At 53.4% G+C, this 26,226-nt stretch overlaps 3 protein-coding genes and 3 non-coding genes across 7 annotated transcripts in view; 3 read left to right on the plus strand and 3 right to left on the minus strand.

Moving 5' to 3' along the window:
- The first annotated feature begins 1,738 nt into the window (after positions 1-1,738).
- On the plus strand, positions 1,739-24,156 carry ARMH1 (armadillo like helical domain containing 1). Its single transcript, XM_019477095.2, has 11 exons — positions 1,739-2,180; positions 2,672-2,740; positions 3,974-4,140; positions 5,039-5,235; positions 6,828-6,912; positions 19,233-19,355; positions 19,998-20,070; positions 20,473-20,602; positions 21,040-21,117; positions 23,274-23,391; positions 23,664-24,156. The coding sequence occupies exons 1-11, from the start codon at positions 1,975-1,977 to the stop codon at positions 23,675-23,677; spliced, it is 1,260 nt and encodes a 419-aa protein (XP_019332640.1). The 5' UTR covers positions 1,739-1,974; the 3' UTR covers positions 23,678-24,156.
- On the minus strand, positions 2,704-14,954 carry LOC132250704 (uncharacterized). The gene is made up of 2 exons (XM_059727735.1): positions 7,147-14,954; positions 2,704-4,046 (listed from the first exon to the last, which is right to left on the minus strand). The coding sequence occupies exon 1, from the start codon at positions 12,636-12,638 to the stop codon at positions 10,881-10,883; it is 1,758 nt and encodes a 585-aa protein (XP_059583718.1). The 5' UTR covers positions 12,639-14,954; the 3' UTR covers positions 2,704-4,046; positions 7,147-10,880.
- LOC132251005 (U5 spliceosomal RNA) lies at positions 14,705-14,820 on the plus strand. Its single transcript, XR_009462815.1, has one exon. It is a non-coding gene; the product is annotated as a U5 spliceosomal RNA (small nuclear RNA).
- LOC132251018 (U5 spliceosomal RNA) lies at positions 15,363-15,477 on the minus strand. The gene has a single exon (XR_009462827.1). It is a non-coding gene; the product is annotated as a U5 spliceosomal RNA (small nuclear RNA).
- Positions 23,982-24,093, plus strand: LOC132251017 (U5 spliceosomal RNA). The gene has a single exon (XR_009462826.1). It is a non-coding gene; the product is annotated as a U5 spliceosomal RNA (small nuclear RNA).
- A 1,462-nt stretch (positions 24,157-25,618) lies between the features above and the next one.
- KIF2C (kinesin family member 2C) overlaps positions 25,619-26,226 on the minus strand; it is a 29,399-nt gene continuing 28,791 nt past the window's right edge. For both annotated transcript variants that reach the window (XM_014607416.3, XM_006273906.4), the window contains one exon: positions 25,619-26,097. In XM_014607416.3, the coding sequence (XP_014462902.1) occupies positions 26,018-26,097 (80 nt within the window). In that variant the 3' untranslated portion in view covers positions 25,619-26,017. The remainder of the gene's footprint in view (positions 26,098-26,226) is intronic.

Genomic DNA, 26,226 nt, shown 5'->3' on the forward strand with positions numbered 1-26,226 from the left:
ACGTGCGGGGTGGGGGGGGGCGCTTTATGGGACTGTAAATTTCGGGCGACCCATCTCGGGGAAACACGTTGCCGCTCCGCCCGCGCCGCTCGCGGCATCCGTCAGGGCCCGGCCAGCAACGTTCAGTAAATCACGGGCCCGCTCGCGCTCCTGTGAAATACGACTTTCACCCGCCGGCTTCACCAGAGGCTCCTAGCAGGCCGGTCTCCTGTCAGCACTGACATTTGTTATGGCTAATAACACTTTCAATCACAACTATTTTGGGAAAATGGATTTATTTGAAACCTTCTCTCCCCTCGAAGGAGATCCTGAAAAAAACTCTGCCAAGGACACAGACTCCTACAAACCACAGCCCATTAATTCCCTAATGAAATGCCAACTCCTCCTAATTCCCCGGCATCGTTTCTTCATCCAACTTTTAAACGATTCTTTTCAAAATGTCCTGAGCTCTGCGCCGCGGCGTGCAATCCAGCCCGGGCAGCGGTGATGGGAAGTCACCCCTGTGCAGGTGTCCGCTGGCTTTTATGAATGAACCGGAGATTTCGGACCGGCTCCCAGGAGCTGCGTCAGGTCCGGGTATTGGTGGGCCAGCGGACATAACCTCAACAGAAAGGAGCGACTCCTACCCTGTCCAGGCAGGGCTTCGCTTCGCCAATTAATTCGCTTCTAAATTGCATCTGCATTTAAACCTTCCACTTCCTGATGCAGACAAAGCCTCAGTCAGAGGGGTCTGGGCTGAATGAGGTAAATGAGGAACCGTGTTTTTTCCCCTCAAGGATGAGGCACGGTGGGCGCATCTACATGTGCCAATTTAAGGCGCTTTAGCCCAATTTAAGGCACATTAAGGGCGTGTCTACACGTGCGTGCCCTTAATGTGCCTTAAAAATGGTGATTTTAGGCTATTCGTGCCTAAATTTGATACCTGCAAAAGCTCGAATTTAGGCGCAAATAGCTTAAGAGCCTTAACGCACGTGTAGATGTGCTAAGGCACACCAACACCGTGTATATTAACTAACTTTAGTCCCACCTTGGTCCACACACCACATTAATGTGCCTTAGCACGTGCACATGTAGATGTGTGCCTAAATCACCTTAATGTGCATTAGGCAAATGAAGCGCGTGTAAAAGCATGTATAGACGCGCCCAGAGGGAACTGTACAGTATCGCAGCCTGCGTTATCCCTTTACAAACACCTGCGTACAAGCCCAGCTTTAAGCTTTAAGCTGAAAGTCAAGACCGTTGGTGTTGGCAGGAGAGGAGCTGAGTAAATAGAGGACTTCCAATTCCAGGGCCCTCGATGTGACACTTCCTACAAATACTGCTTACGCTGTAACGTGTAGAGGCAGGAATAGGGAAATCAAACAAATGGGTTAACAACCATTCAGCAAAGTGGGGATCGCTATGCTCAAGGTCCCCGGGGAGCTGGGGTTGCCTGCAACATCCCCATTCCTTGGATATGTTCATTATTGCTGCCCTTTTCCCCAGTTTAAGACCAGTGAAACCTCTGGGCACAGGTTGGGAAATCAGCTGATAAAACAAACCAGTGCAAGCATCTAAAATGCAAAGTTTCCCCCTTTTATGGTCATATCCCCGCACATCGCTGCTCCCATTTCCCTGCTTCCTCTCCAGTAGAGGCAGGCGTGTGATACAATAACCTTATTCCAAGGCAACATCAGGTGTCTTATGAACGTAGGAAAGAGGGCATGCTATCATGGAGATAGTTGGTGGCCAAGTCAACAGACGTGGATTCTGCTCCCAGTTTTGTTACAGATTTGCTATGCAGCCTTGGGCAGCCGAGTCAATCTCTCTGTGCCTCAGTTTCCCCTTTGATACAGCGGGGGTAGTAGCAGGGGTAAAGGAAACTGAAAGATTAAGTAATGGTTGCCCACTCTAATCAGTACTGGTCTTATTTGTTTGTACGGACTACGTTTCTCCTTCAGGGTCCTGTAACCCCCCTCTCGCACACCGCTGATCATGACTTCCGCAAAGGAGCAGGCGGCCATCGGCAGGCTGTTAGCCTTCCTGCAGGAGTGGGACAACGCCGGAAGAGCTGCCCGGAGCCGCATCCTGGACAACTTCATTGAGGCAAATCAAGGCAAGATGGGGCCGGAGTTGGAGCTGGAATTCTCGCAGGGAGCCAGCCTGTTCCTGGCTCGCCTGACAGCGTGGCTCCGGCTGTCGTATCGCTTTCCTTGGGAATATGGCAAGGGGTGGGAAGGGGAAGGAATGAGGATTGGGGTAGGCACTCCCTATGCAAAAACAGCCATGCCCAGTTGAGTTATTTTGGGCTGCTAACAGCGGGAATCTGGGGGCAATTCTGTGCTGATGCTATTAGCATAACCCAGCTCCTACTGCCAGGGTGATTCTGGGTTGCCCTGCAGATCTCCCTTTCTGTTCCCCTCTCCTTATACAACCCACATTGGAGCACCTCAGCCTTTTAATCAAGGGCCAAATGCAGGCTCCCTGCCCAGCTCCCTGATGCTAAGGGGAGGGAATTGCCCCAGCTCAGGGCTGGCCAGGCTGCCTCTGCAGTGGTTTGTGGGCCAGTGGGCTTGTGGAGCGAGAGCCTGTGCTCCCTCCCCAGCATAGGGTCCCCTGTGTTGCGGGACCTTGCATGATCATGAGCAGGCTTGGTGACCATGAGAATGAACTCCTTAACATCGCCAAACAGTTACATGAATGGAACATGCTTAGACCAGCTGCTGAAGGCCATAGGCATCTTTTTATCTGCTGCAAGTGGGTGAGTATCACACATCCTCCATGAGGTATGTTTGTTTGCCAGAATTACAGCAAACCAGGGTACAGACTGTAGCAAGGAGCCCTGATACCCTCCTATAGGGGTGTCAAACTCACCTGGGCGCATGGACCAGATCCAGAGCTCAGAATGCGTCTGTAGGCTGGATCCAGAATACAGGCTGCTCACTGGGCTGCACATTTGGCAGCAGCAGCATTAATTGAACCCATTAATTTCCTGGAGCCGCCACACCTCACATCATCACGTTTCTGGCCCGTGGGCCAAATGACAGCTGCACACTCTGGATTTGGCCTTCAGGGCCCCCCAGAGGGCTTGGAATTTGTCAGTGGGACAGGTGGAAGCAGCATTCATTGCTCCAGGAGCCATGACATTGAACACTGTCACTGCTCAGCCCATCACCAAATTTCTGGCCCTGTGGGAAACCCTGTAGGCCGGATGACACAGCTCCGCAAGCCGTATCTTGGACACCTCTGCTTTACTACTAGGGCCATGTCCAGGAAGGGGCTGTTGTCCTGGGCCTGTGCTTTTGAGCTCCCAGGCTGTAGGCAGGATTTTCTCATCCCCTCTGCCTGTCTCTAGATCCCTTCTGTCAGGAGAGACCCACCCACAGACTGGTGGTGTAGGTGGATCCATTCTGAATTGGGCTGTGGGGCATGAGAAGCCTGCTCGGGGAGCTCGGATAACGTGGTGATGAGAACACCCTCGAAGGAGAGGAGTCAGTCATGTGGAAGGTGCTGGACTTGCTATTTCGCACAAAGCTGGGCAAAAGCCAGGGCAGTGCCTGTTTGCCAGGAACACTCTTTTATGCCGTATTACACTCCATGCTGTATTTTATGCTGCTCCCTGTGTTAACTGTTCAGTGAATCCTGCATGTTCCCCACGCACAGTCCGATCGTTGGCCCCAGATCGGGGTCTGACAGGCATCTTCGTCATGGAGATGCACAGGTTCTCCATGTATGGTGTTCAGTATGTGAATGTGGCCACTCAGAGGAAAATCTCACCTGATCTGTTGGGGGCACAGTACATTTCCAGGTGGGGCATTTGCACTGGGGCTCCGGGCTGCCTTTGTGGTGACCAGTCCTCTTCCTCCGGGAGATTAGACACAAGGAGAAACAGGGCAGTACAATGAAGGTTGCCAATAATATGAAGAGCTGAGGAAAGAGGATTTTTTTTTTATAACCAGTGACCATTTCTGTTTTGTTGCCCTCATTTCTGCAGCCATAGGTACCTCATCGAATTTCTGGAGGTTGGAGGTGTCCTGACTCTCCTGGAAATATTAGGGTTGAGCCAACTAAAGGAAGAAGACAAAAAGGAGTCAATAAAGCTACTTCAGCTAGTAGCAAATGCTGGCAGGAAGTATAAGGAGCTCATTTGTGAGAGCTATGGTAGGTGTCAGGCGCCACATGTATTTGTTATCAGTCAAGCATTTAGGCACGGATCTTCTCTCTGGCCTCCAGACCCTTTGTTGCTCAAGCAGAGTCCTTGTACTGGAAGATTATTTTAGAATTTGTTCTTGTTGGAAGGAGTCCAGAGTTTCAGCCATTGCAGAGTGTGCGCGTTTCATCCCCCTTCTCATTTTTTAATGAGCCTACTTTGCGCTAGTTTTCCTTTGATGCATTACAGCAGTTGTTCTGGTTGCAACTATAGTTAGGGTTACAAAGCAGTTTCCCTTATAACCTGCTGGGTTCACGTACTCCTAACCTTCCCCAGCTTTCCCTCTTGGGGTGAATATTTTTATATTTGACATCTGTTGAAAGATCATTAAAATGACTTTTTTTTCTGGACAGTGAAAGCAAAATCTCTTCCCTTGGCTTGGAGTTTTGAGAATTAAAAAAAAATACCCTGCTTTTCCTACTGTAAAAGGAGCCCATTAGTGCAATCAGTGACAGATACCTGCCGTTTGAAACCGCTTCCTCAGTAGCAAGATGAAAATGACTGAACCAGTCAAGGGGTGCTCAGAGGACACAGTTGGCATCATTAGAGGCAGGTTCTTTGCTGGTATACATGCACGCATTTCCATTGACATCCGTGGTGTTTTGCCCCTTGGCACCAGCAGAGAACTTGGCTCCATTGTATTTTAAAATCAATGTAGTAACTACTGATACACTCCCAAGAATAAACTCCCCACCTCCACTCCCCAAGCAGTAATTAAAATGGGACGGAGTATTTGATCCTTTCTTGATATCAGTAAAGTGACCGGGCTACTGACCAAACTCAGATGAATAACCACTTGGGCTAATTTTCTTTTCAGCTGTGTGACTCAGAGAATCTTTTCATACACAGGTGTGCGATCGATAGCTGAGTTCATGGCCAGTTCCAAGTCAGAAAAGGCTCAGAGACAAGTGCAGATTCTGCTGGACTCCTTAGGCCACGGCAATCCCAAGTACCAGAACCAAGTGTACAAAGGCCTTATTGCTCTGCTGCCGTGTACCTCCCCGCATGCCCAGCAGCTGTCCCTGCAGACTCTCAGGGTTGTGCAGGTGAGTGGAGTGGAGCGAGGGACAGAGTTCAGCCCCAAGGCTGGCGTTACCAGAACGCTTGTTCCACCATGAGTCTGTCATAAACAGGAGGCAAAAAATATATGGAAACCCTGCTAGTGTTCTAGGGACCTGGCAAGAGCTTATTGAACAGAGAAGCCTGAAATAAAACCAGCTCTCAGGGACATCTACACATACACTTTAATGCTCATTAGCCTATTTTAATGTGCATTAAAGCATTACTAAAAAAACTATGTTCTTTAGTTAATGTGCATTAAAATAGCCTAATGTGCTTTAAAACATCACTAAAAAAACGGCTGTAGTTAATGCACATTAAGATAAGCTAATGCGTATTTTCCTAGTACTTCACACTGGAGGGTGTGTCTACATGTGCACGTTAATGCGCATTAGCCTATTTTAATGTGCATTCAAGTGTCACAGAAAAGTGCTCTCTAGCTAATGCACATTAAAACAAACTAATGCGCCTTTTTCTAGTACTTCATTATGGAGGTACTAGATTTAATGTGCAGTACCTAAAGTGCATTAAGGAATGTGTAGACCTGCAGAGGTACTAGATTTAGTGTGCATAACTAAAGTGCATTAATGCATGTGTAGACGCACCTGCTGTTTTGTAACTCAGCCGTAGGTGTACAGGGCTGCACACCCGATGTGGATAAGGCCGCACCAGAGTGAAGCCTGCATGCTGAGGTTATACTGGAGAAGGCAGCTGTGGAGCACGTATCCTTTTGTGTTCGGCCGTTACGTTATGTGACGTTAACCCAGAGCACGGGCTTTGAGTTCCCACACATTTCCACGCAGCGCTGAGAGCACTCTGAAAAGAACTGAGATGCCTAGCGCTCTTTTCTGCCTGATTTGAATAATGACATAATGAAGAGCTCCCCCCCCAGCCCATTTTCATGTCAGGCTCTGACCTCCAAGGCTGTGCATAAGCTGAGTGCTCCACTGAGATCTAACATTTTGCTTTTGAATATACTGAATGGAGACGATGCTTTATCATTCCCCGTCTCCTCTTGGCTGTTACTTCTTCTGAAAGGCGAGCATGAAACTGCCTTGTATTATCCTGGCTTTAAGAGAGTAAAACCCAGTCTTAAACTCAGATCATGCTCTCACTACCTGGAGAAGCCCAGCTGTTATCAAAGGAAACCGTATGTCGGGATTGAGCATATGGTCTGTAGTGCTTCACTCTTAAATCCTGCACTTCCCAAACTGGATTATTGACCCTTGAACTTAAAGCCTGCGCCTTGATCTCTTCTGTTGCACACTGCATCAGTAAGAAAGTGTGCGCACAGACAGAGCCACCGGCAGGTTCAGGCTGTTCCAGAGCATCAGTGGGACTAAAACCAGTTTAATTCTAGGGCTGATTAGTCCTAGCATCAAAACAGGGGTGGGACAGTCATTTACACACGAGGCTGAAATGGAGTAAAAGTTGCAGGATTGTGCCCTGGGTCTATTTCCCTTGTGCCACAGCACAGCCGGGCTGTTTAGCTCCCTGCCAAACCCAGATGAATATCTCACTGGGCTACAGACGTGCAAAACCCAAGGAATTAACACTCCACCTATTCGTTTGCTACCAGGCGATCGTGGGGAAGAGCCACCCCAGCATCGTGGAGGCCGTGCTGGGCGTGCTGCGCTCCATGGAGCTGGAAGTCCAATACGAAGGTAGGAGCCGTCTCAGCATTGCCACCCCCAGGGCTGCCCTTTCGATCCACTTGCAGGGCGATTCTCATGTAAGTTCTGACCAACCTGACGGTGGGTGGTTGGACCCAGAAAGGTGCTGTGCGAACAGGCCGGGGACAAAAGGGTTACGGGACCTTGTTTCTCCCTCTGTTATCTCTCTTCCCGTTGACAGAAAACGATTAAGGAGGCGGTGTAACAAATAAATGCTTTACTCACACTTTCGTATAGGTGGCTTCCTCTACAGCAATTTCAAGATTAAACTCGCTGGTGACTCGAGAGCTCTAAACACGTTTGAATGATATACTCGGTCGTGATGGGGGGCGCCCGGGGGGAAGGGATTTCATGGACGCAGGACCTCCGGTGAGGGTGATCAGGCCTCTCCGATATGGCGCGGGTCCTCTCTCTTTTTTTGGTGCGTGCGCTTTTTAAATGGGCTGCATCTGCTCGCCGCCTTTTTTTTTTTTTCTTTTCTCTCTCCTCCCCCGATCACGCCCCCTGCCTATCAGCGTGGGCTGAGACCTCCGATCTCGCGGCTATCAGGCCACGCTCATCACCTCCCCCACGCCACGAGCACAACTTGCTCTTACGTTTGGCGTTTGGTCATTTTTTTTCTTCTCTTTATCACATGCCCCCTTGACCAAATGCCAATTTCAGACATGTTTAAGCTCGAGAACTTCTTTTCCTATAGCGAGTAAGTGGGTATATACAAAGCTAAAACGTACAAAATACAATATCTAATACAAATACATAATAAGGCACTAAACAATGGTATCAAAAGTGTAAAATTTCACTCAAGACTTGCAAATAAGTCAGATAGTTAGTCAGTACTGAATCCAACCGCGTCTGTCTAGATGCAGCACGGCATTTTTACCGGGGTTGTCACCAATGGGTTCACTCATGGCAATAGTTGTCCCGAATGTGAGTTTCACACCATGTCATACATCGGCGACTTCATGGCGTTTCGGGCTGGAAAACAAAACTTGGGGTTCGTTAGTAATGTATACTAAACTGTACTACGTCGACTTAGCCAATTATGGTGGGCCAAGACGGTGCGTGCGGGTGAGACTGCTTCAAGAGAAACAAAATAGGTATTCGGGTACTCGCCGGGTTTAAGTACAACACTGGGAGCTGGGGTTGGGCGCTTACTGGTAGCTGTGGGAATGGTTAGCCACACTGTTTCTTGGGATGAGTAACATGGCTGCCAAGGCGGATGTGGCACCGGGGTGCATTCATTCCACAAAGCTTTAGTGGCGTTCATGGCAATTAGTACATCATTGTTGTACTTAGTCCAGTTCTTGAATGATCCATTTTCCCTTAGCCTTAACTGTTCCTTGTATAGTCCTATCTGGCGCTCCACGACGCCATTGGACTGCGGGTGATAGGGTAGATGGTGATGCCACTGAACATTGTGCTCTATCGCGAACCGCTCTAAGGCTTTGGAGTTAAAAGGTGGTCCTTCATCGGAGGATGTGGGGCACTTGCCAATGGGCGAAAGCGAGCTGTAGACATCCTTGAATTACGGGAGCGGTGGTCTTCCTCGTGGGGAGGACGAGGATTTGACGAGTTCCCAGGTCTACGATTACTAGCCCCTTGTTCAGTGTCTTGGCTCCTGGGAGTGGCCTGAGCAGGTCCACTTGCCACACCTTACCTGGAGCAAAATGCGCTGGGTCATAGGCGCCCTTTTGGTGCTTGTGGCGTACCGGTTTTTCTCGCGCACAGGCAGAGCAGGCTTGGATTATTCTTTTCCACTGTTCTACGCTCGGTCCTTTGTTGCTTTGTTTCCTCCAGCGAACTTGCGCCCTTTTTGCTCCGAGGTGTCCCCAACGCTTGTGGAGCCAAGCGAGAAAGGGGTCGGTGTCTATGATGTCAGTGACGTGTAACTGAGGTATGTCCTTTTGATTCATGGGTCCTTGGTGTGCCAGTAGCTGATCTATGACGGTATGTACGGGGTCCGTGTCAGGTCGGTGAGAACGCGTGTGCTTGATTAAGGGGCGAACAGAGAAACGTAATAAAGTGGTCTTGACATCGTCCCAGAGGGTTGTGTGTTCCGTAACTTGTGCCATTCCGGTAACAATCTTGTATATATATTCTGAGTCTACGGCTATGACAGGTACCGGAAGCGTCCCATCGTGGTGACGGTAGGTGTGTTCAAGAGCTAGTTGAAAGCCTCATAGTTCAGATGCTTGGACCGACTCTCCTGGATGGGACGTTTGGAGCTTGTAGTCGTGACAGGAGTCACAATAATATCCATACCCTCCGCCATCACGGGATGTACCATCTGAAGCTATCCACGCTGAGGATGTGGTCCCATACAATTGTAGTACAATGAGATCATCCTCTTCAGTGGCCGGAATCATTTCTCCGTCAGCGACTTGCCACGCCGACCAGTGATACTGGTGACGAAGGACTAGGGCGCTCCAAGGTTTTTCTGTGCCCTGATACTCCGGGTGGATTTTACCAGGGTTAAGTAATCCTAGTGTGGTGCCGCCGGGTGCAACAAGTACACCTGGGCTCGCCGCGAGGTGTTCTCCTAGTTGAGCCGCGAGCATGACTTTCCCTAGACAACCATACCAATGTTGGTGGCATTTGAGTGTGCAGTGACCAGTGTACGCGAGATTTCCCGTTTCGGCGTCACTGGCTCTAAACCAGATATGCTCCGTGGTGTAGCCCACGTGAATTGTCAAGGGATTGCCGGCGGGGGGTGCGATCAGACGCATCTTTTTAACCTCTGTCATAACTTTTTCCAACGCGGCTTGGTCATGCTCATTCCATGGGACTCTGCGTCGTGTTTTCTTGCGAATTTGGTGTTGCAACCGTTGGATAACTTTTAAATGTGATGGCATTAGGAAATTACGGAGCCAATTCATCTGGCCTAGCAGGCCTTGAAAGTCTGCCTGCGTGGTCGGCCAAGGTGAGGACAACTCGGGGTAGCATTGTGTGTTGTCCCTGATCGCCATTGTGTCCCCAAAAACTTAATGTCCGAGGATGGCTCGCTCATGGACTTGGCCGGGTTTACCGTCCATCCTTGATTGCTCAGGTAGTCCTTTAGGTCCGTAGTGGTGCCCCATGATGACAATGCTGTCGACATAGGTCCAGATGTGAATATCTGCGGTCGATCGTCCCATTCATCGCTGTGGCTGCTAGTGCTGGTGCGTTGCGGTAACCTTGTGGACAAACCTTCCAGGAAAACATTTGTCCGGCTACGCACATATTAAGGATCCCATGCGGGTCATGTATAGGGATCGAATAAAACATGTCCTTTAAGTCTAGTGTGGTGGCAAACCACTCTTCACCCCTCTGCATCTTGGTTATGCCATCGAGGATGTCCGAGACGGTTTGCGCAGCGGGCATTTGGAGCGGGTTACAGCGACGATTCGCTTGTCGGTAGTCCACCACTAGACGAGCTTCCGTTGGTTTTCCTGGTTTGGGGATGCCCCATCCGGCCGAAAGGTAGGTGGAGGATTTTACGGGCTGAATGCACCCTCGCTTGCACAGGTCAACCAAGAGGTTTCGGATCTGGGGCTGCAGGTCAGTGCACGTCGGGATTGGCTGATACCGCCAGGGCGCAGGGTTTACTAGCACTGGCTGGCGTTTTTCGCCTGGTGCCACAGTCAATGGGAGTGCTAGGTATATGGCGTTCTTTAAGGCCAGCGCCTTTATTGCGGGGATGCCCAAGATGTTTATGCCCCCTAAGACTCCATACAGGACCCTTTTGTTGATCCAAAACTTGACCACGGGCACGGATGTCATGGCGTTTAGCCCTTGTACAAAGATGACTTTGGATGTCTTGACATGGGGCGTTTCAGATCTCAACACGTTTACTTGGGCTCCCGTGTCTAGCAAAAAGCGCGTAGGGATAGGGGTAGAATCTGCAGTTGCGCTCACGCTATAGGTTGCGTACGGGCGTTTGTCGTTGGTGGGTCGGCCGTCGTTGCCCGTATCGACGGCCGCTATTTGTTTTTTTCTTTGTCTGGCTCCTGCCCCCAAGGCTTAAAGCCTAGGTTCAGCGCCAGTGCCCTTTGCCCCTCGTCTCCTAGCCCACGAAGCTGATTGTTCGTCAGGCCGCTTTTGTTTAGCAGAAAGCCAAACGTGGCACGTTCCTCAGGTGTGCGGTCTGGCGGTCGCCCGCGCAGCGAGCGATCAGTTCGGGGTTTACTAGGTGTTGCTTTCCACGCTCCTACCGCCTGTACTGCCGCTGGCGGGGTGGGCTTGGGTTCTGTTTTAGGCGCTGTGGTAAGCTTTCCCAGGCTACTTAGAAGGTTCCCTATCGGCCCCCCTACCAGTGGGTGTAATAACAAGCGGAACATGGGTGTATTCATACCTCCATAAATCTCAACGCAGGCCTCCACTGCTGATGCAGACACAGGGACCTTGCCAGGATCGTTACACCAGCGATGCGGCCAAACACTGTTTGCTTGATGTGGAGTCAGGGTTAGTGGATACCGTCCGGCGTCCCAGGTTAAGTAACTGGCTCCCGCTATTGCATACAGGAGCTGTGCGGGCGATGAATCACCGGGTGGATCCGCATGCCAAGCATGAGTTCGGTTTTGCAGCGCTGGGACCACAGCAGCACACAAAGGGATTGGCCAAACCTTGTTGTGCAGTATTTGAGTCGTGTCGCTACACGCTCCTCCGCTCCATGCGGGTTGGTGCATTAGGGCAGTACACTCCTCAGGGTCTACTAAATCTGACCTGTGTTCTAATATTAATCGTCCTAACCATATTACCAGTGTTTCACCTGGATTTAGTTGGGTGTCTCTTGCCAGCTCTTGGAGTTCCCCTCTGGTGCACGTGCAGAAGGTAGTGAGGGTGCGGGTGCCCGCGCCATCAGTGACAGTTTTCACTAAGGCTACAGGGTTTGCATGCAGAACGGGTGCGCCTACATCGGCGGGGAGGGCGGGATATAGCTCCGGCGGGGTGTTATACGGAGGCGGTTCCTCGGGTGGGGCCGACGGGGTTTCGCTAGCGTCGGGGTTTCCCGCCTGGAGCTTTTCGGTCGCTCCTTCTTCTTCTCCCGTGGCGCCATCTTTAAGTGGTGGCTCTGGCTGTGCGGTACTCTGCTGCGCGGCCATCTTAGTCAGCGTATCTATTATGCTGGCTTGGTTCGCCGCGTGTCGTAGTAAGGTGGTCACCGAGCAAAACAGGACATTAATCATTTTTCCCTTATTCCACTTTTGCCCTGTCCACCCTGTGGCGTCCCGTTCATCGGCCTCAAGACTCTCGTGGAGTGCCGTTAGGATTTCATTTTCGGCGCCCCCAGGATCGAGGTTAGGGCATCTAAATTTACCGGGAGGGGTTTCGCAGCCGCTCACCTCCTTTAGGTACTGGATGCACCTGGCGTACTCTTTCGCGGGAGCGCGGTCGTCTGTGCCTGTGGGCTTGACACGGCTAAGTAACGCCTCTGGTTTTGTGTCGGGCGGGCGGTAAAGAACCGTGGGGCTGGAAAGGAGGCATCCTAGGGCTGCGGGGCTGAGGCCAGACACGGCCCATTCTTTAAGCGGCTCCTCACTGCCCTCAGTCGGGCGGATGGAGACATAGCCCCCTATCTTCCCGTCTTGCCCAGCTTGATGGTACGCCACGTGGGCCCACAGAGTATCAGCGTCCGTGGTCGGGGGCCAGTGATGGTTCCCCCACGGGCAGTACCTGACTAGCTCGTCAACGTCTCCTTCGTTCCCCCTTTGCCCCGAGGATCCTGTCCATGACGCCATGACCAACCTGACGGTGGGTGGTTGGACCCAGAAAGGTGCTGTGCGAACAGGCCGGGGACAAAAGGGTTACGGGACCTTGTTTCTCCCTCTCTTATCTCTCTTCCCGTTGACAGAAAACGATTAAGGAGGCGGTGTAACAAATAAATGCTTTACTCACACTTTCGTATAGGTGGCTTCCTCTACAGCAATTTCAAGATTAAACTCGCTGGTGACTCGAGCGCTCTAAACACGTTTGAACAATATACTCGGTCGTGATGGGGGGCGTCGGGGGGGAAAGGATTTCGTGGACACAGGACCTCCGGTGAGGGTGATCAGGCCTCTCCGATATGGCGCGGGTCCTCTCTCTTTTTTTGGCGCGCGCGCTGCACGGGCAGCATCCGCTCACCGCCCTCCTCTCCTGATCACGCCCCTGCCGATCAGCGCGGGCCGGGACCGCCGATCTCGCGGCTGTCAGGCCACGGTCACCACCTCCCCCACGCCACGAGCACAACTTGCTCTCATGTTTGGCGTTTGGTCATTTTTTTTCTTCTCTTTATCACATGTTCCTGTGGCCGCAGTGTCCCAGGGCTCTTGCTTGGGCAGCGGCTGTGAGTGCTGGCTCTGTGGCCTGTCTCGGGCTGAGCTGAGGAAGAGGGGAGGGAAGGCATGGAGCTCCCAGGCTCAGGGGATGGTACCACACGCAGATGCATCACCACATCACTTTGCTGTTGCTGCTGGAAGCTCTCTGGCTGCTTCAACCACTGTTTGCAGGGAAAATACATCAAAGGGCATTCGTACTCTCTGCACGACAAGATTCTTTGGTAAATGTGATATCTTTTATTAGACTAACTCAATCATTGGAAAAATTGTTCTTTGCAAGCTTTGGGGCACAAACACCCGTCTTCAGGCACAGAGACAGTGCCCCTCAGTCCCCACACACAGCCCTGCTTGTGCCCCTTGCTCCTGACCCACACCCCCCCCGGCCCTGCCGGTGCCCCATTCCTGACCCACACCCCCCTGGCCCTGCCGGTGCCCCTCACCCCACTCCCACAGCGCCCTGCTCCCCCTGTGCCTGAAGAAGGTTGTTTGTGCCCGGAAGCTGGCAAAGAACATTTTTTTAACTATTTAGTTGATCTAATAAAAGATATCACATCTACCCAAAGAACTTCATAGTCTCTGCCAGTTTTCCCTCCTAAGCAGCCAAGGCCAATCTCCCCCAGGCTCATGGCCGAGGGCAGAACTTGCTTCTCAGCCTGGAAAGTAACAGCCCTGCAAGGGTCTCTAATCGCTGCCCCCACCAGCGCCCCTGCCGCAGAAACATCGAGCTGGGGGGAGAAGGGGCGGCCGGCTGGAGACCAGGCGCTCACTGGGGCGGGATCCCGGCTGCGCTGCCTTTTTTTTTTTGCAAAAATATTTATTTCTATTTATAACAGTATAAATATGTATATGTTTATACATACACACATACATACATATACATATATATATATAAAACTGTGTGTGTGTGTGTATAACTGTACCTCTAAATATATATATTTTTATACATACATACATACACACACACATATATATATACATATATATACACACAGTTTTATATATATATATATAAACCTGTACCTCTAAACATATGTATTTTTATACATGCATACACACACACACACACATATGCACACACACAGAGTTTTATAGCTATAAAAGTGCACCGCTAAACATATTTTATGCACACACACGCACACTGGTATACAAGTGTACCTATACCCAGGTGCCGAGGGCTGCAGTGCCCGGTGCTGCCGGTGCCCGGCGCTGTGCAGCTCGCGGGCGGGGCGGGCGGGAGCAGAGCTGGGGGCGGGGAGCGGAAGTTTAGATCTCCATAAATTTGCATACCCAGGGTGCAGTGCGGCGCGGCGGGGCCTCTCCCCCCGCTTTCCCTTGCAGAGCCCCCCGGCGGGGGCGAGGGCCGCGGGCGGGGGTCGGGCCGTGATTGCAGGCCGCGGGCGGGGCGCGTGCCCACCCCTGCCCCGCCTCACCCTGACCTGGGCGTCAGGCACCCCCGCCCGGGCAGCGCGTCCGGCGACCGGGTAGGCATACTCTGGTTTCTCTTCAGATCGCATAAATCTTTCGCCTTTTACTAAAGATTTCCGTGGAGAGGAACAGTTATGAGTTTCGACCCAATTTTTTGAGGCCCCGCTTCGGCGGGGCTGCCCCTGCGTGTGCAAAGACAGAGCGATCCGCCTCGGAAGCGAGCCCTAGGGCGGGCTACTTTGTAGCGAGCGGGAGCCCGGGAGTGGCTTCCGGCGAGGGGAAGCGCGCCCCGCCCCGCCCCCGAGCCGAGCCGTGCCAGCCCTGGGACTGCGCCGCGCTGGGCTGCCCCACCGCCCGGGTGTGGGCAGGGGAGGGCGCTCCGGGCTCGGAGAACGCCCGCTCTGCACCCGTGCACACCCATTGCACACGCACTATCATGCGTGGCAAGGCGGCCAGTGTGCTAGAGATGATCTCTGTTATTAGAGCGATGAAAGATGCCGCTGCTAACACGCCGACTGCAGGGTTTCGTAGCCCAGCGCAGCTCCCAGCTTCATCCCCGATGCACGACCGAAACTTTGATTCTCTTTTCCTTCCCATCGGCTCCGGGCAGCCAAAACCTCTATACGACCAGCGTAGAAAAAAGCAGAAACTCAGGTAGGAAATAAGAAGCAAACATCACTTCCAGCACTAACTAGTCTGTCTTTTTGCACACTCAAGAACAGCCCCATTGCAGCAGGGCCTCAAGAATTGGGGTCAGACTCACAACTGCTTCTCTCCACAGACATTCTTAGTAAAAGGCAAAAGATTTATAGGACTTGAAGGAGAACCAGAGTCCAGCATGCAGAACGGGCTCCGGAAATGCCCGGGGCGGCGGGCGGCTCCGCAGCACAGGTGGTTGGGGCCCAGCCCTCGCCCCCTCCCGTGCAGCGCTCCACATCCGGAGCCCGCAGCCCCGCACAGCAGGAACCACTGACTATTTTCCCCAAACAGCAAAGAAACATCCAGAGTCCCGCGTCTCCAGGCACGCTGCGTGCTGGGGCTGTGGCTGGGTCCTGCCCAGGGCGTCTGTGCGGGGCTGCAGCGCCGGGCTGAGCTGGGTTTCGCAGGTGCCGGCGGCTACGGACTGGGCGCAGCCACGCAGAGGCGGGCTAAGAGTCACTGGGGCCCTGGGCAAACAGCACTGGAGCCCCCACCCCACGGCATACAGCAATGATCAAAAAGCATTACTAAATAGACCCGTTAAATGTTGACGCCGCGCATTAATGAATAAAGCACAGCACGCGGTGTTGGAATGAACTGCTCGGTTTTGCCACGCACCAAACTGAATAAAACAACTTTGGAAAATGACTCGGATGCCTGGGATCCCCACGACTGGGCGAGGACATGAAAGGAATGATGATCTAGTTTAGCGGTCGTGGAGAGTCTTGCTTGCCTGCTTTTCTTAAATACACATTTCACATTGTGCCTACACGACAGTAAACTACTACAAGAGACATGCAGGCCGGGCCGATCGCCCCGAGTACGGCTCTGAGACTAGCGCCAGTGATTCTTGCGCTTAAAATAAGACAGCAGCCGACGCAATACAACTCCAGTCTGACCCACCTGCGTGTCTGCCTCTGTGCGTGTCCGTGTGTCTGTGTCTGTGTCTGCCCTCGCTCCTGACCCACAGCACCCGCATCCTGCCAGGGTTTGTAGGGACGCCCCCAAGCTCCAAACCCTACACACACCCCCACACCTTCACAAATAACCGCCTCCCACACTCACATACACACAGTTCAAAAAAAGCCTTTCATGATTTACATACCAAATCTCTTGATTTTTAACAGTTGTCTCATGATTTTTGGCAGGGTTGGGTTGGCAGTACTGCATTGATTTAATGCCCCCCCAATCTGGTTGACATCTGATACCTGTAGGTAACCAACCTGCTGCTGTTCCCTGGAGGCCTCCGAAATTAGCATTCCTGCGGAGCAGGTTTCTAAACACCCTTCCGGTGAATCTAATACCTTTTATTAGACCAACTAAATAGTTGGAAAAATTATTCTTACCAAGCCTTCGGGTTTAAAAATCCTTCATTCGGCTGAGAAAGCATCTGCCGTTGGTGTGCGCTCTTCCTGGCTGGAATGAAGAGTAAAGAGGCCAGCGGCTGGGCTGCAGCAAGACAGGCAGTCAGTGAAGATGTGGATTGAGGAGTCAGTGGGTGAAATAGTTGGAAAAATTATTTTTTGCAAACTTTTGGGCACAAACGCCCTTGTTCAGGCAAAGAGAGCGTCTGCAGGTGTTTTGTGCTGTTCCTGGATGATCCGGGAAGGTGGAGAGAGGGAAATGTTGACCTGTAGCTGGACTCTCTGGGTAGATGTGATAGCTTTTATTAGACCAAATAAATAGTTGCAAAAAGTTATTTGCAAGGTTTTACATTTAAAAAAAATACAGAACGCTAAAGTTAGGCTTTTAAGGCTTTGGGGATCTAGGTGAGTGGCGTGAAGATTTTCCAAGTATGCTAAGCACCCCATTCACTTAGGAGCCTAGCTTCAGATATGGAGCTTTTAAAATAATTTGCCCAACTGCTTGAACCACTTCCAAGGGAAATGGTGCTCGCTTCAACCTGGTGGGTCTTCAAAAGGAGGCTAGTCAATCACTTCGCTGGGGTCAGCTGACCCCAGCGCTCTTTCCTGCCAGGGCAGGGGGTCGGACTGGATGATCTGCTCAGGTCCCTTCTGACCCGACCTACTATGAAACTAGTATTTCCTTGGGTCTCTCTGCGCCGTCTGCTGCCTTTGCCCTGGGGGCCCTACATCCTGCCTGGCAAAGGGCCCAGGCAAACGCAGCTGGCAGAGACCTGAGCAAACAGCTGCAGCCTGCCTCTGCCCCGTGCACAAATCTGGGGGGCACATGCCCCCCCTCCATGCCTTCCCTGGCCCGGGGTGCACGCAGCAACAGAGTGCTGCTCCCTGCCCCCGCTCCGATTCCCTGGACAAGCATCCTGCTCCCTGCCCCAGGCACGCACTGCCCTGGCTGGGGCTGAGCAGCACTGTGTCCCCAGCCCCTGCTGCCCCGGCCCCAGCACCCTCCCTCACTGTGGGGCTTCAATTTGCCCCCACCTCATGCCCCCTTTTCCCTTCCACAAACCTACCTCCATGCAGCAAGTGGGCTCTGGGCTGTGCAGCTCTGCTGAGTTGCCCTGCTCCCCGTTCTCTGCCAGCCAAGCCAGGGGCTCCTGGCCACGAGCAATGCACACTTGCATGCCACCCCCCTGCCTGCCTCTCCCTCCCAAGGCCCCTATTTACTGAAGGGCCTTGGACTACTGTCCACCTGGCCTGGGCATTAATCCACCTATGACACGAGGGGCTTTACTGCGCAGTGGACTAATCTACTGTGCAGTAAAGCGATGCTGAGTGCGTCTACACGAGATGCTACGTCATCATAACGACAAGCTATGGTGACGTAGCTCATTGCTACAGCAACTTAGCATCAGTGGGCACTAACCATGAGGCCGATGAGGCACCAAGCTACTGCACAGCAAGCGTGTCTACATGTGTAGCTACGTGCGTCGGCGGGCATTTTGCATGGGAGCGCGGGTCCGCGGGTGTGTATTGTAATGGGTTTATGGCTTTTGTTGAGTGAGTTAAAGAATGGGAAGAAAAGTGTACTAGAAGGTGTATATACATACATACATACATACATACATACATATATATATACACATACATATATATATATATATATAAATAACTTCTATATATAGAGAGAGACATATTTTTCCCCCCCAAAAAAAGGAACGCACCTTTGTTTAAGGCACATGAACGTGATTTAGGTGCACATCTACATTTAAACAAGCTAAGGCACGTTAAGGTGCATTAAATTTAGGCTGGCATAGCTAAGTTGCATTAGCACATGTGTAGCGGGGGAAGTGTTACTGCACAATATTGTACTGTGTGATAAGCCTAGACAGCATTACTAGCAAGTGTAGATGTGCCCGCAGACAAATGGTTTGATTCGGTTTGAGCGCCATGTCTCACAGCAAGCTCAGCCCCTGCAGATAGACAAGGCCATTGCCTGCACTAAGTACCCCCAAAGCGTCCCGTGCTTCAGACCATCCTGGCTAATTGCAGACAAATGCCATTTGAGCCTTATGTATACAACTATCCCACACCTGTTTTGATGCGAATCAAATCCCAGGCTGAAGAGCCCCAAATTAGACCGGTTGTTGTTCTAGCCTGTCTCCACGAGCTTCCCTCTGCTCCACAGTCTGGGGCAGCCGTGACCTGCAGGCACACAGGACTTAGGGCAGGTGTGGCCTGGGGCTACCAGCCTCTCCTTCCCCCTGTCCTGACAGAGCTACGGGATGTCTGAACGGGCCTCTCCTCTCGGTGGCTCAGGGAAGATCTTGGTTCTCCCCATCTGTAGACAGCTCCCACCAGGGCTGGAGCAGAATCGGTCTTAAGTGAGAGCAGACAGGGAGAAGCAGGAGCGGTCCGCAGCGCGCTGGTGCCCAAACCGGCAGAGCCCAGAGAGGTGGGGACGCGGCGGTCTGACGGCTCCCCTGGGAGTTAGCGCTGTGCATACAAGTCCCTACGTCCCTTCTCTCCGTAGCCATTCAGCTGATAAAGGATCTCACCTCCTACGACGTCCGTCCAGCGCTGCTGCGGGGCCTGGTGGCGTTACTGAAGCCAGCAAGGAGGGAGGCTGTTAAGACACAAGCAAAAACCCTGGGAGGTAAAAGATCGGAGCAATCTCTCTTTGCACGGACCTGAGGGTGGGGTGGGCTGGAGGGGAACCGGGTGGCAGCTTCTGGACTTGCTCAGGCCACTGACGGATCACGTGAGAACCGACTTCAGGACCTTTTTCTCCTCAATCACCAACCCGGCCTGGCAAACCCACCCCTTTGCTCCTCTGCAGGGGCTCGATGCTTCACTTGATGTCCAGGCTGGGTGAGACACTGGCAGCCGCTCCCCCTTCCCCAACAGGATGTAGCAGCCCTTGTGTTACCCCAAAACCTTGGCTCAGGGGACCAGTTGGTTGATGAGAGAAAGAATGCGTGAGACATACCAATTTACGCTCACGTCAGCATAAGTCACCATATTTACTGCGCAGTGCGGGCGTGGATGTGTGCCTGGACTGCGTAGTACTTTCAGTTACTGCAGAGTAAATGTGCATGTGTAGACGCACATAGATACATCAGGGTGAGGGTCTCAAGTACATTCGTATCGAGATTTCTTTAGGCACATTGCTTTAAGCCCACGTATGCCCTTTCCCCAGGTGCTGCTGGTCTCATTCCCCAGGGTACTGCTCACACTTACTGGCAGATAATGTGCTTCCAGACAAAGTTTCCTCCCTGTCAAATGTTCTCTCATGCAGATCCTACCACGTTTGACCTCGCCGAGTCCTTGCCGGTGTACGTACAGCAGGCTGCTGCAGCAAAGGCCATCGGGTAAGAGACGTCAGAGCCACACACAACAGGAGCGCGGCAGAGCACATTGAGACGCCGAGGTGGGCTCTTCTGGGGGACTGGTGGCGACGTGGTTGCCTGTAGGACCTGATGCCCGAGATGGGAAGGCAATGCTAGGTCTTAGAGGCAGATGTCTGTAACGCGCTCCGTTATCCACTCCCATTTGCTGGGAAACGGAGTGGATAGCTGAGCTCTTGGGGACAAGTGAGGAATGATACAGACTGATGGGAGGGGATGCCAAGCCACAGGTGCCACAGGCAGGGGCTGTGCCCTGGGCAGCAAGTGCCCTCGCAGCCTCTGCTAGAGGCAGCTCTTTCATGTCACCCCCCAGCAAGCTTCCATGTGGAAGGACTTTGGGGTCTGACTGGGCCGGCTTCCTCGCAGCGTCCTAGCCAAGAGCTCGACCGACCTGGCCAAAGAACTGGTCCAGCTGAGAGTGGTGCACGGCCTCATGTGTGCCATGGGAAACCAGGATCACGCCACCGGCCAGCGACAGGCCAGCATCACTCTGGCGGTGAGTGAGCGTCTCCTGTGCGGGAAGGGTCTGTAATGGGGCTCTGCTGAGCAGGGGGATGCCCTTTGCGGCAGGAGAAGCTGGAACGGTCAAGGCTTTCCCAGGGCTGGCAGGGAGCGGGCCACTGCTTGCCCACCTTGCGCTCACACTGCCACAGAGATGCCAGGTGGACCCTGATTCAGATGTGTAACTAAGCTGCTGTCTGCCCTGCCGCTGGTGTGTCGGGGAGAGCCTGTCCCTCCCCACTCCAGCGTTTGCCTACGACTCATGACCTGGCGCTACAGTTATGGGTCACCCAATAAAAGATAGCTCCAAAAGCCCCTTATTCCTCTTCCCCCGGGGTGCACTGTCACCCTGTGAAGGGGCTGGCTTTGAGTGGAGCCAGATGATGCCCCGTCTCCCCCGTGCAGTCACTTACCGCAGCTCTTCTGTTGCAGCACTTTGTCCAGACATTTCCCGTTGTGGAGGAGCACGTGCGGAAGGCGATAGGAGAGCCCCTGTTCCAGCTCTTCATGGTAAATCCGCTTCACTCCAGAGTGTCTGTGGGATGCTGTGTGCGTGTGTGTGTGTGTGTGTGTGTGTATATATATATGTATATATATACATATATACATATATATAATCCTTCTGCTGAGCATGTGTCACAGCAACAAGGGCCAGGTTCAATTTTGGGGATACTAAATATATTTTCCCTTGGCTTGAGCCCCACCCAGTCTACCTGGGAAACACTAGATAAATCACTAGGGTGTCCAGTAAAACCAACAACCCCGTTCTCGCACAGCAGTGTGAACACAACACTCAGCTGTATTACAAAGCATAAAGAAAAAAACAAAAGCTATCACTAACTGTAATGTTAAAACACTACAGACTACAAAACAGAGTCTAGAGGTGGTACCCTCCATGGGGGGGGGGGTCTTTACCCACACCCAGGTCAGCTGGGACTTGGGACTCCCCAAAGGGCGGTTCTGAGCAGGGGCCACACTGGAAAATCCAACGAGCTGCTCCGTGGGTCGCTGCGCCGCAGGGAGCTGCTAGAGAGCCTGGGTCCTTCCACGCTGCAAAGGGCCCGGCGTCGCTCCCTGCAAAACCGTAGCGCTGATCCTCACTTCTGCATGGTGGATTTGAGGGGTGGACGGCAGCTCTGGACATACAACAAAAGAGCGCCAGGCCTATGTGGCGGTGACCTGGACATATAGTCAGGCTACACGGCTAGGCTGAGACCTAACAGCTCGGGAACAACAAAAGGGGAACCAGGCCTGTTTTGCCTTGGCCTTGAATTCGAACTCGCGCCCAACCACAGCACTTGGTTGGGGCACGAACTGAAAAAGGGGCAAAAGAAAGCCCAGGCCTATTTCAGCGGGCCTGGATGGAGCAGCAATTCAACTGCCCCTGCACGGACTCATCCCACTCAAAACCCAGAAAACAAATGGGGAAAGAAGCGGGAGAGAACAGGGGTGTCCCTTTGCAGGGCCGAGGTGGACAGGGCGTCCCCGTGAAGTCACAACAGATCCGGCTTCTGGATTTGAACCTGCACGAGCGCGGGGACAGGGGTAACGCTCTTGTTTTTGTGGCTGCGCCAGGGAAAGAGGTGCTGGAGACTCAAGACGTTCACGCTTTGAAAACTGTCCTGCTTTAGTCAGCAGGACCGAGCCTTTCCAGCTCCCTCCTTCCCTCTCGCTCCGCCAGAGCCAGGATGTCGGCAGGGCGCGGTGTCTCATTAAAGGACACCTCGAACCCAGCGTGTCTTCACCTGCGTTCAATTAGCCGACTCCTTCCTTCTCCCCGGCCAGGGGGTAGTGCTGTGCTGGAGCCATGCCTCCGTTCTCAAGCCGGGGCCATCTTGTCCTGACTCCGGCCCCGTCTCTGGCACAGATGGAGACAGTCCGAGGCTTGTCTGGTCCCTCACTCGTGCTGTGACCCTGGTTGTCAGACCTGCAGGGTCTGCGGTGTCCGGGAGGAGGCGGGTGTGCAAGCCACTGGCTAGATCTGGGCTGCCTGGATTTCAAGCCAGACACTAAGTCGGCAGAAACCTCCGGGTTTGGACCTTGAGACCTTGGCAGGGCCAGGCCAAGAGCGATGGCCTGCAGGGAGCAATGCTAACAGGGCCGGCGAGGCCTCTCCCAGCACCGGCTGGTTTCATTCTGCACCAGCCCTTCTGGTGCCTTGAACAAGAGCACGGCCATTACCTCCATGCCTTTCATTGCCCTTTCCTTCCAGCTCTCACACCACGGGGGTCAGACGTACCCAGTATTCCCCTTTCTCACACAGGCCCCGCATTTGCCATTCTCTGCTCAAACTGCAGCACTGACTTCCAGATTTGTTAACATCTCTTGCTTCCTGGCCTGCCCTTAGCTCTTAAACTGCTGTGATGTGATGTGCTCCAACACTGAGGTCCCTTTAGCTTGTGGGGCCCGGATAGGCTGCACCCCAGGCCATCTGCCGAGAGCTGGAGCTGGATGTCTCTGCTCACAAGCAGTTGTGCTCAAGAGCTCTGTGCTACGCACACGCGCAGTGCAGCGCCATAGGTAAAACACTCGACGGCTGCTTCGTCACGACACCCTTTGGCTTCTGGCTTTTCAAGGCTGCTTTTACTGGGGCATTACCCCTCCTGCCTTGCCTATCCTGTGGCCTGGCTGGTTTCTCTCACCTCTGTCTCTGCTCTTTGTCCTAGGGAGATCCCAAGAGCTTGTACATGAACATGGATGCGGTGCAGACGGACATCCTGGTATCCAACAAAGTGGACATCCCAGGGAGCCTGCTATGCCTGGAAAGGACGCAGCAGAAGGAAGGTGCGTGGGGAGGCACAGGGTCACTTGCGACAAAGCTGACCCCAGCCCTCCTAGATATCAGGGCTGAACTCCCTGCCCTTTACGCGAGTGCAAACCTGCACTCAGTCCTTTCTTCTGGATGGATCCCGACCAGCGCAAGGGAGAAGGGGTCAGACCGAGCCAGGCAGGATCCAGGGCAGGGGTGGATGCCCTGACTTGTAGAAGGGCCTGGGGGTGGAGGGTGGAGGGGTTACATGCACCTCGGGGCTCATGGGGCTCTTTTGGTCTTTCAGAAGCCTGGGAATGAGCAAACCACAGACCTGGACCAGCCCTGCTCAGCCCCTGCCACCCCCAACCCTCCAGCTCTGCGCCTCCCACGCCCCAGCCCCCCTGCTTCCTTCAGGTTGAATCTCAGAACATCTCGCAGGTTTGGTCCTTGCAAAAATCTCTGACTTATGAACTACGCAGCCGGACATCCTCCCTGCCCCAAAGCGATGGCAGAGCCAGTTCTTGGACTGCGCTAGGGCAGGGGGAGAAATCCCAGGGGAGAGGTGAGAGGGAGAATCAGGTCATGGCAGCGGTCATGGCAGCATCTCCCCAGCGCAGGGAGCAGGCTTTGGCTTTTCAGTTTGTATAAATCTTTCACCTTTTACTAAAGATTTCCATGGGGAGAAGCAGTGATGAGTTCTCAACCAATTTTCTGAGATCCTGCTTCAGCTGATCCGCCTTTGTGTGCATCAAAATAGATGCGTCGTTACTACAGCTATAGATGCAGTTTAATCTCTTGCTGATGAGATGCGTATCTGCATGCGCCGTTCACAGCAGAGCGTGCAAGGTCAGTGCTGTGGCCTGCTCACTGTCTCCCGCTGGGATCCATGGTGCTCACGCGGCTTCCCTGCAACTTGTGCGTTGCCCCCTGACAGCACCCGGGGCAGACGGGCCCGGGCAGGATGAGGCACTCGAGCCAGGGGCCTCAGGGCTCAGCAGGCAGAGCCAGGGTGGGTGGAAACTGAGCGCTGCTGGTTGCAAAGCCCTGAGCACAGGCTTTTGCTCCGGCGGTGCCGCCTTGGAGAAGTGCAAGGATGTAGCAGCCCCCCAAAGGGAAACACGGGCATGGGGGGAGCTCAGGGCAGTGGCACCTTGGCTGCTCTGACAAGTGATTAGTGGCAATTAACAATTTTTAACTATATCGTGGACACGAGTCCCTTCCACAGGGGCTTTATGGTGCCCGAGATGTGCAGTCTGCCACCCGTGCTGTCCAGTCACCTTGACCTCATGAGCAGGTGCTTCTCCCCTGCCTGAAGCCATGCCAGGGTCAAGCCCATGCTCTGGCTTCACTTCATCTCACATGACTCTTTCACCTTTAGAGTTTTGACTTTGGGCAGAGAGCTTGGACTTTGTTAGCAAGCTCTAATTCTGCCTGGGGGGTCAAGGAAGGATTTGGCAAGGGACAGGAGATGGGATGAGAGCCGACAGGATGACCGATACGTGCCAGCTGCTTGTGCATGTGTCTGCAAGCATGCCATTTCAGGCAGAGGCAATGAACTTGACTATATGCTGCAACTGGACTTCAGCCACCCACTGCTGCAAAACAATTCGAGGTAAAACCCGAAATGCTGGTGGGACTGGCATCGCTGCGGGATGTACTGCAGGTGAGCTGGGAAAGGAGAAGAGCATCGTGAAGGCACATGCTCCTCCTCAGGAGAAACGCTGCGAGTCACTGGTGCAGTTCGGGAAGGGACGGCCTGCTGCAGACCCCTTGTTCCTAGCTGGGGACTTCAGCCGTGTGCTGGGGGCAGAGGACAGGCAGAGACTGAAAAGGGGAGCGGGAGAGGTGGATAGGTCATCGCGGCTTTTAGCAGAGATTACGCGGGGCTCTGGGTTCACAGATGCAGGGAAGGAGGCTCAGGGACCAAGAGGATCATCTGGTGCTGGCAGCAAAGCGGGCAATAGGCAGGGAAATGCAGCAGGGTAAGGGTTTGGACCTTCCTGGGGCCACAGACGAGGAGAGCACCCACAGCTGCTGCAGGAAGAGCAGCATGAACCAGGCCGTGCACGAGGACAGCTCAGGGCCACCCCTGACACGGGCAAGGTGCCAGCACAGCACCAGACAGCCTGGAGGTGCCTGTGGGCAGGTGGCACAGCTGGGCTACACCGGGCTTCCACCGGAGACATCTCCCTCCTGCAGTGACCAAACAAGGGAGCACAGGCGAGCGAAGCTGCCAAGAACCGCTCGGAGACGCTGCAGTAAGGCCAAAACATTTATTTATTTTAAACAAGCTTAAGAAAATGCTGATTTTCCTCCCCTGCCCCCCCCCACCCCCAATGATCGTGCAGAGCCTCGTGGCTACGCAACATTAAAATGTGGCAGGAAGCCTAAACGATTCTGTGGGGCGCCGACCTGGCCGCACCGCGACGCGCTCGAGAAGGAGGCAGCTGCCCCTGCCAGCCCTCCCCACTCCCAGGGCTCTCGAGAGCGGTGCCTGCTAAAGGGGCCGGAGACAGCGCAGCTTGGCACGGGGCCGCCATGGTGCCTTGCTAGGGGACAACCCCGGAGACACTGGGTGTCCCAGCTGAGGGAGAAATGCCAAAATCAGTGACAGACACACAGACAAGGGCTTTGCCAGTGAACCAGGGGCCGATACATTTACTGCGGCTTCCTCTTGCTCATCTGCTGGCTGGCCTGCTCCTCCATCTGCATGGCGAGCTGCAAGGACTCCAGCGTGTCTGCAAAGGGGGGAGAAAGTTGTTAAGTTCTCGGCTGCGGTAGACCAGGAGCCCCCGACTCCAGCTTGGGCAGCGGTCGGGAAAGCCCCGCGGCTGCCAGAGCTGGCGACAGCCCCTTGCTCTCTCCCT

The sequence above is a fragment of the Alligator mississippiensis genome, chromosome 5 (assembly GCF_030867095.1).
Source record: "Alligator mississippiensis isolate rAllMis1 chromosome 5, rAllMis1, whole genome shotgun sequence".
Lineage (NCBI taxonomy): Eukaryota > Metazoa > Chordata > Crocodylia > Alligatoridae > Alligator > Alligator mississippiensis.

Coding starts and splice junctions, on each gene's coding strand:
- ARMH1 (XM_019477095.2), top strand. CDS start 1,975: ATGACTTCCGCAAAGGAGCAGGCGGCCATCGGCAGGCTGTTAGCCTTC. Junction 2,741..3,973: donor TTTTTATCTGCTGCAAGTGG/GTGAGTATCACA, acceptor TCATTTCTGCAG/CCATAGGTACCTCATCGAAT. Junction 4,141..5,038: donor GCTCATTTGTGAGAGCTATG/GTAGGTGTCAGG, acceptor TTTCATACACAG/GTGTGCGATCGATAGCTGAG.
- LOC132250704 (XM_059727735.1), bottom strand. CDS start 12,638: ATGGCGTCATGGACAGGATCCTCGGGGCAAAGGGGGAACGAAGGAGAC.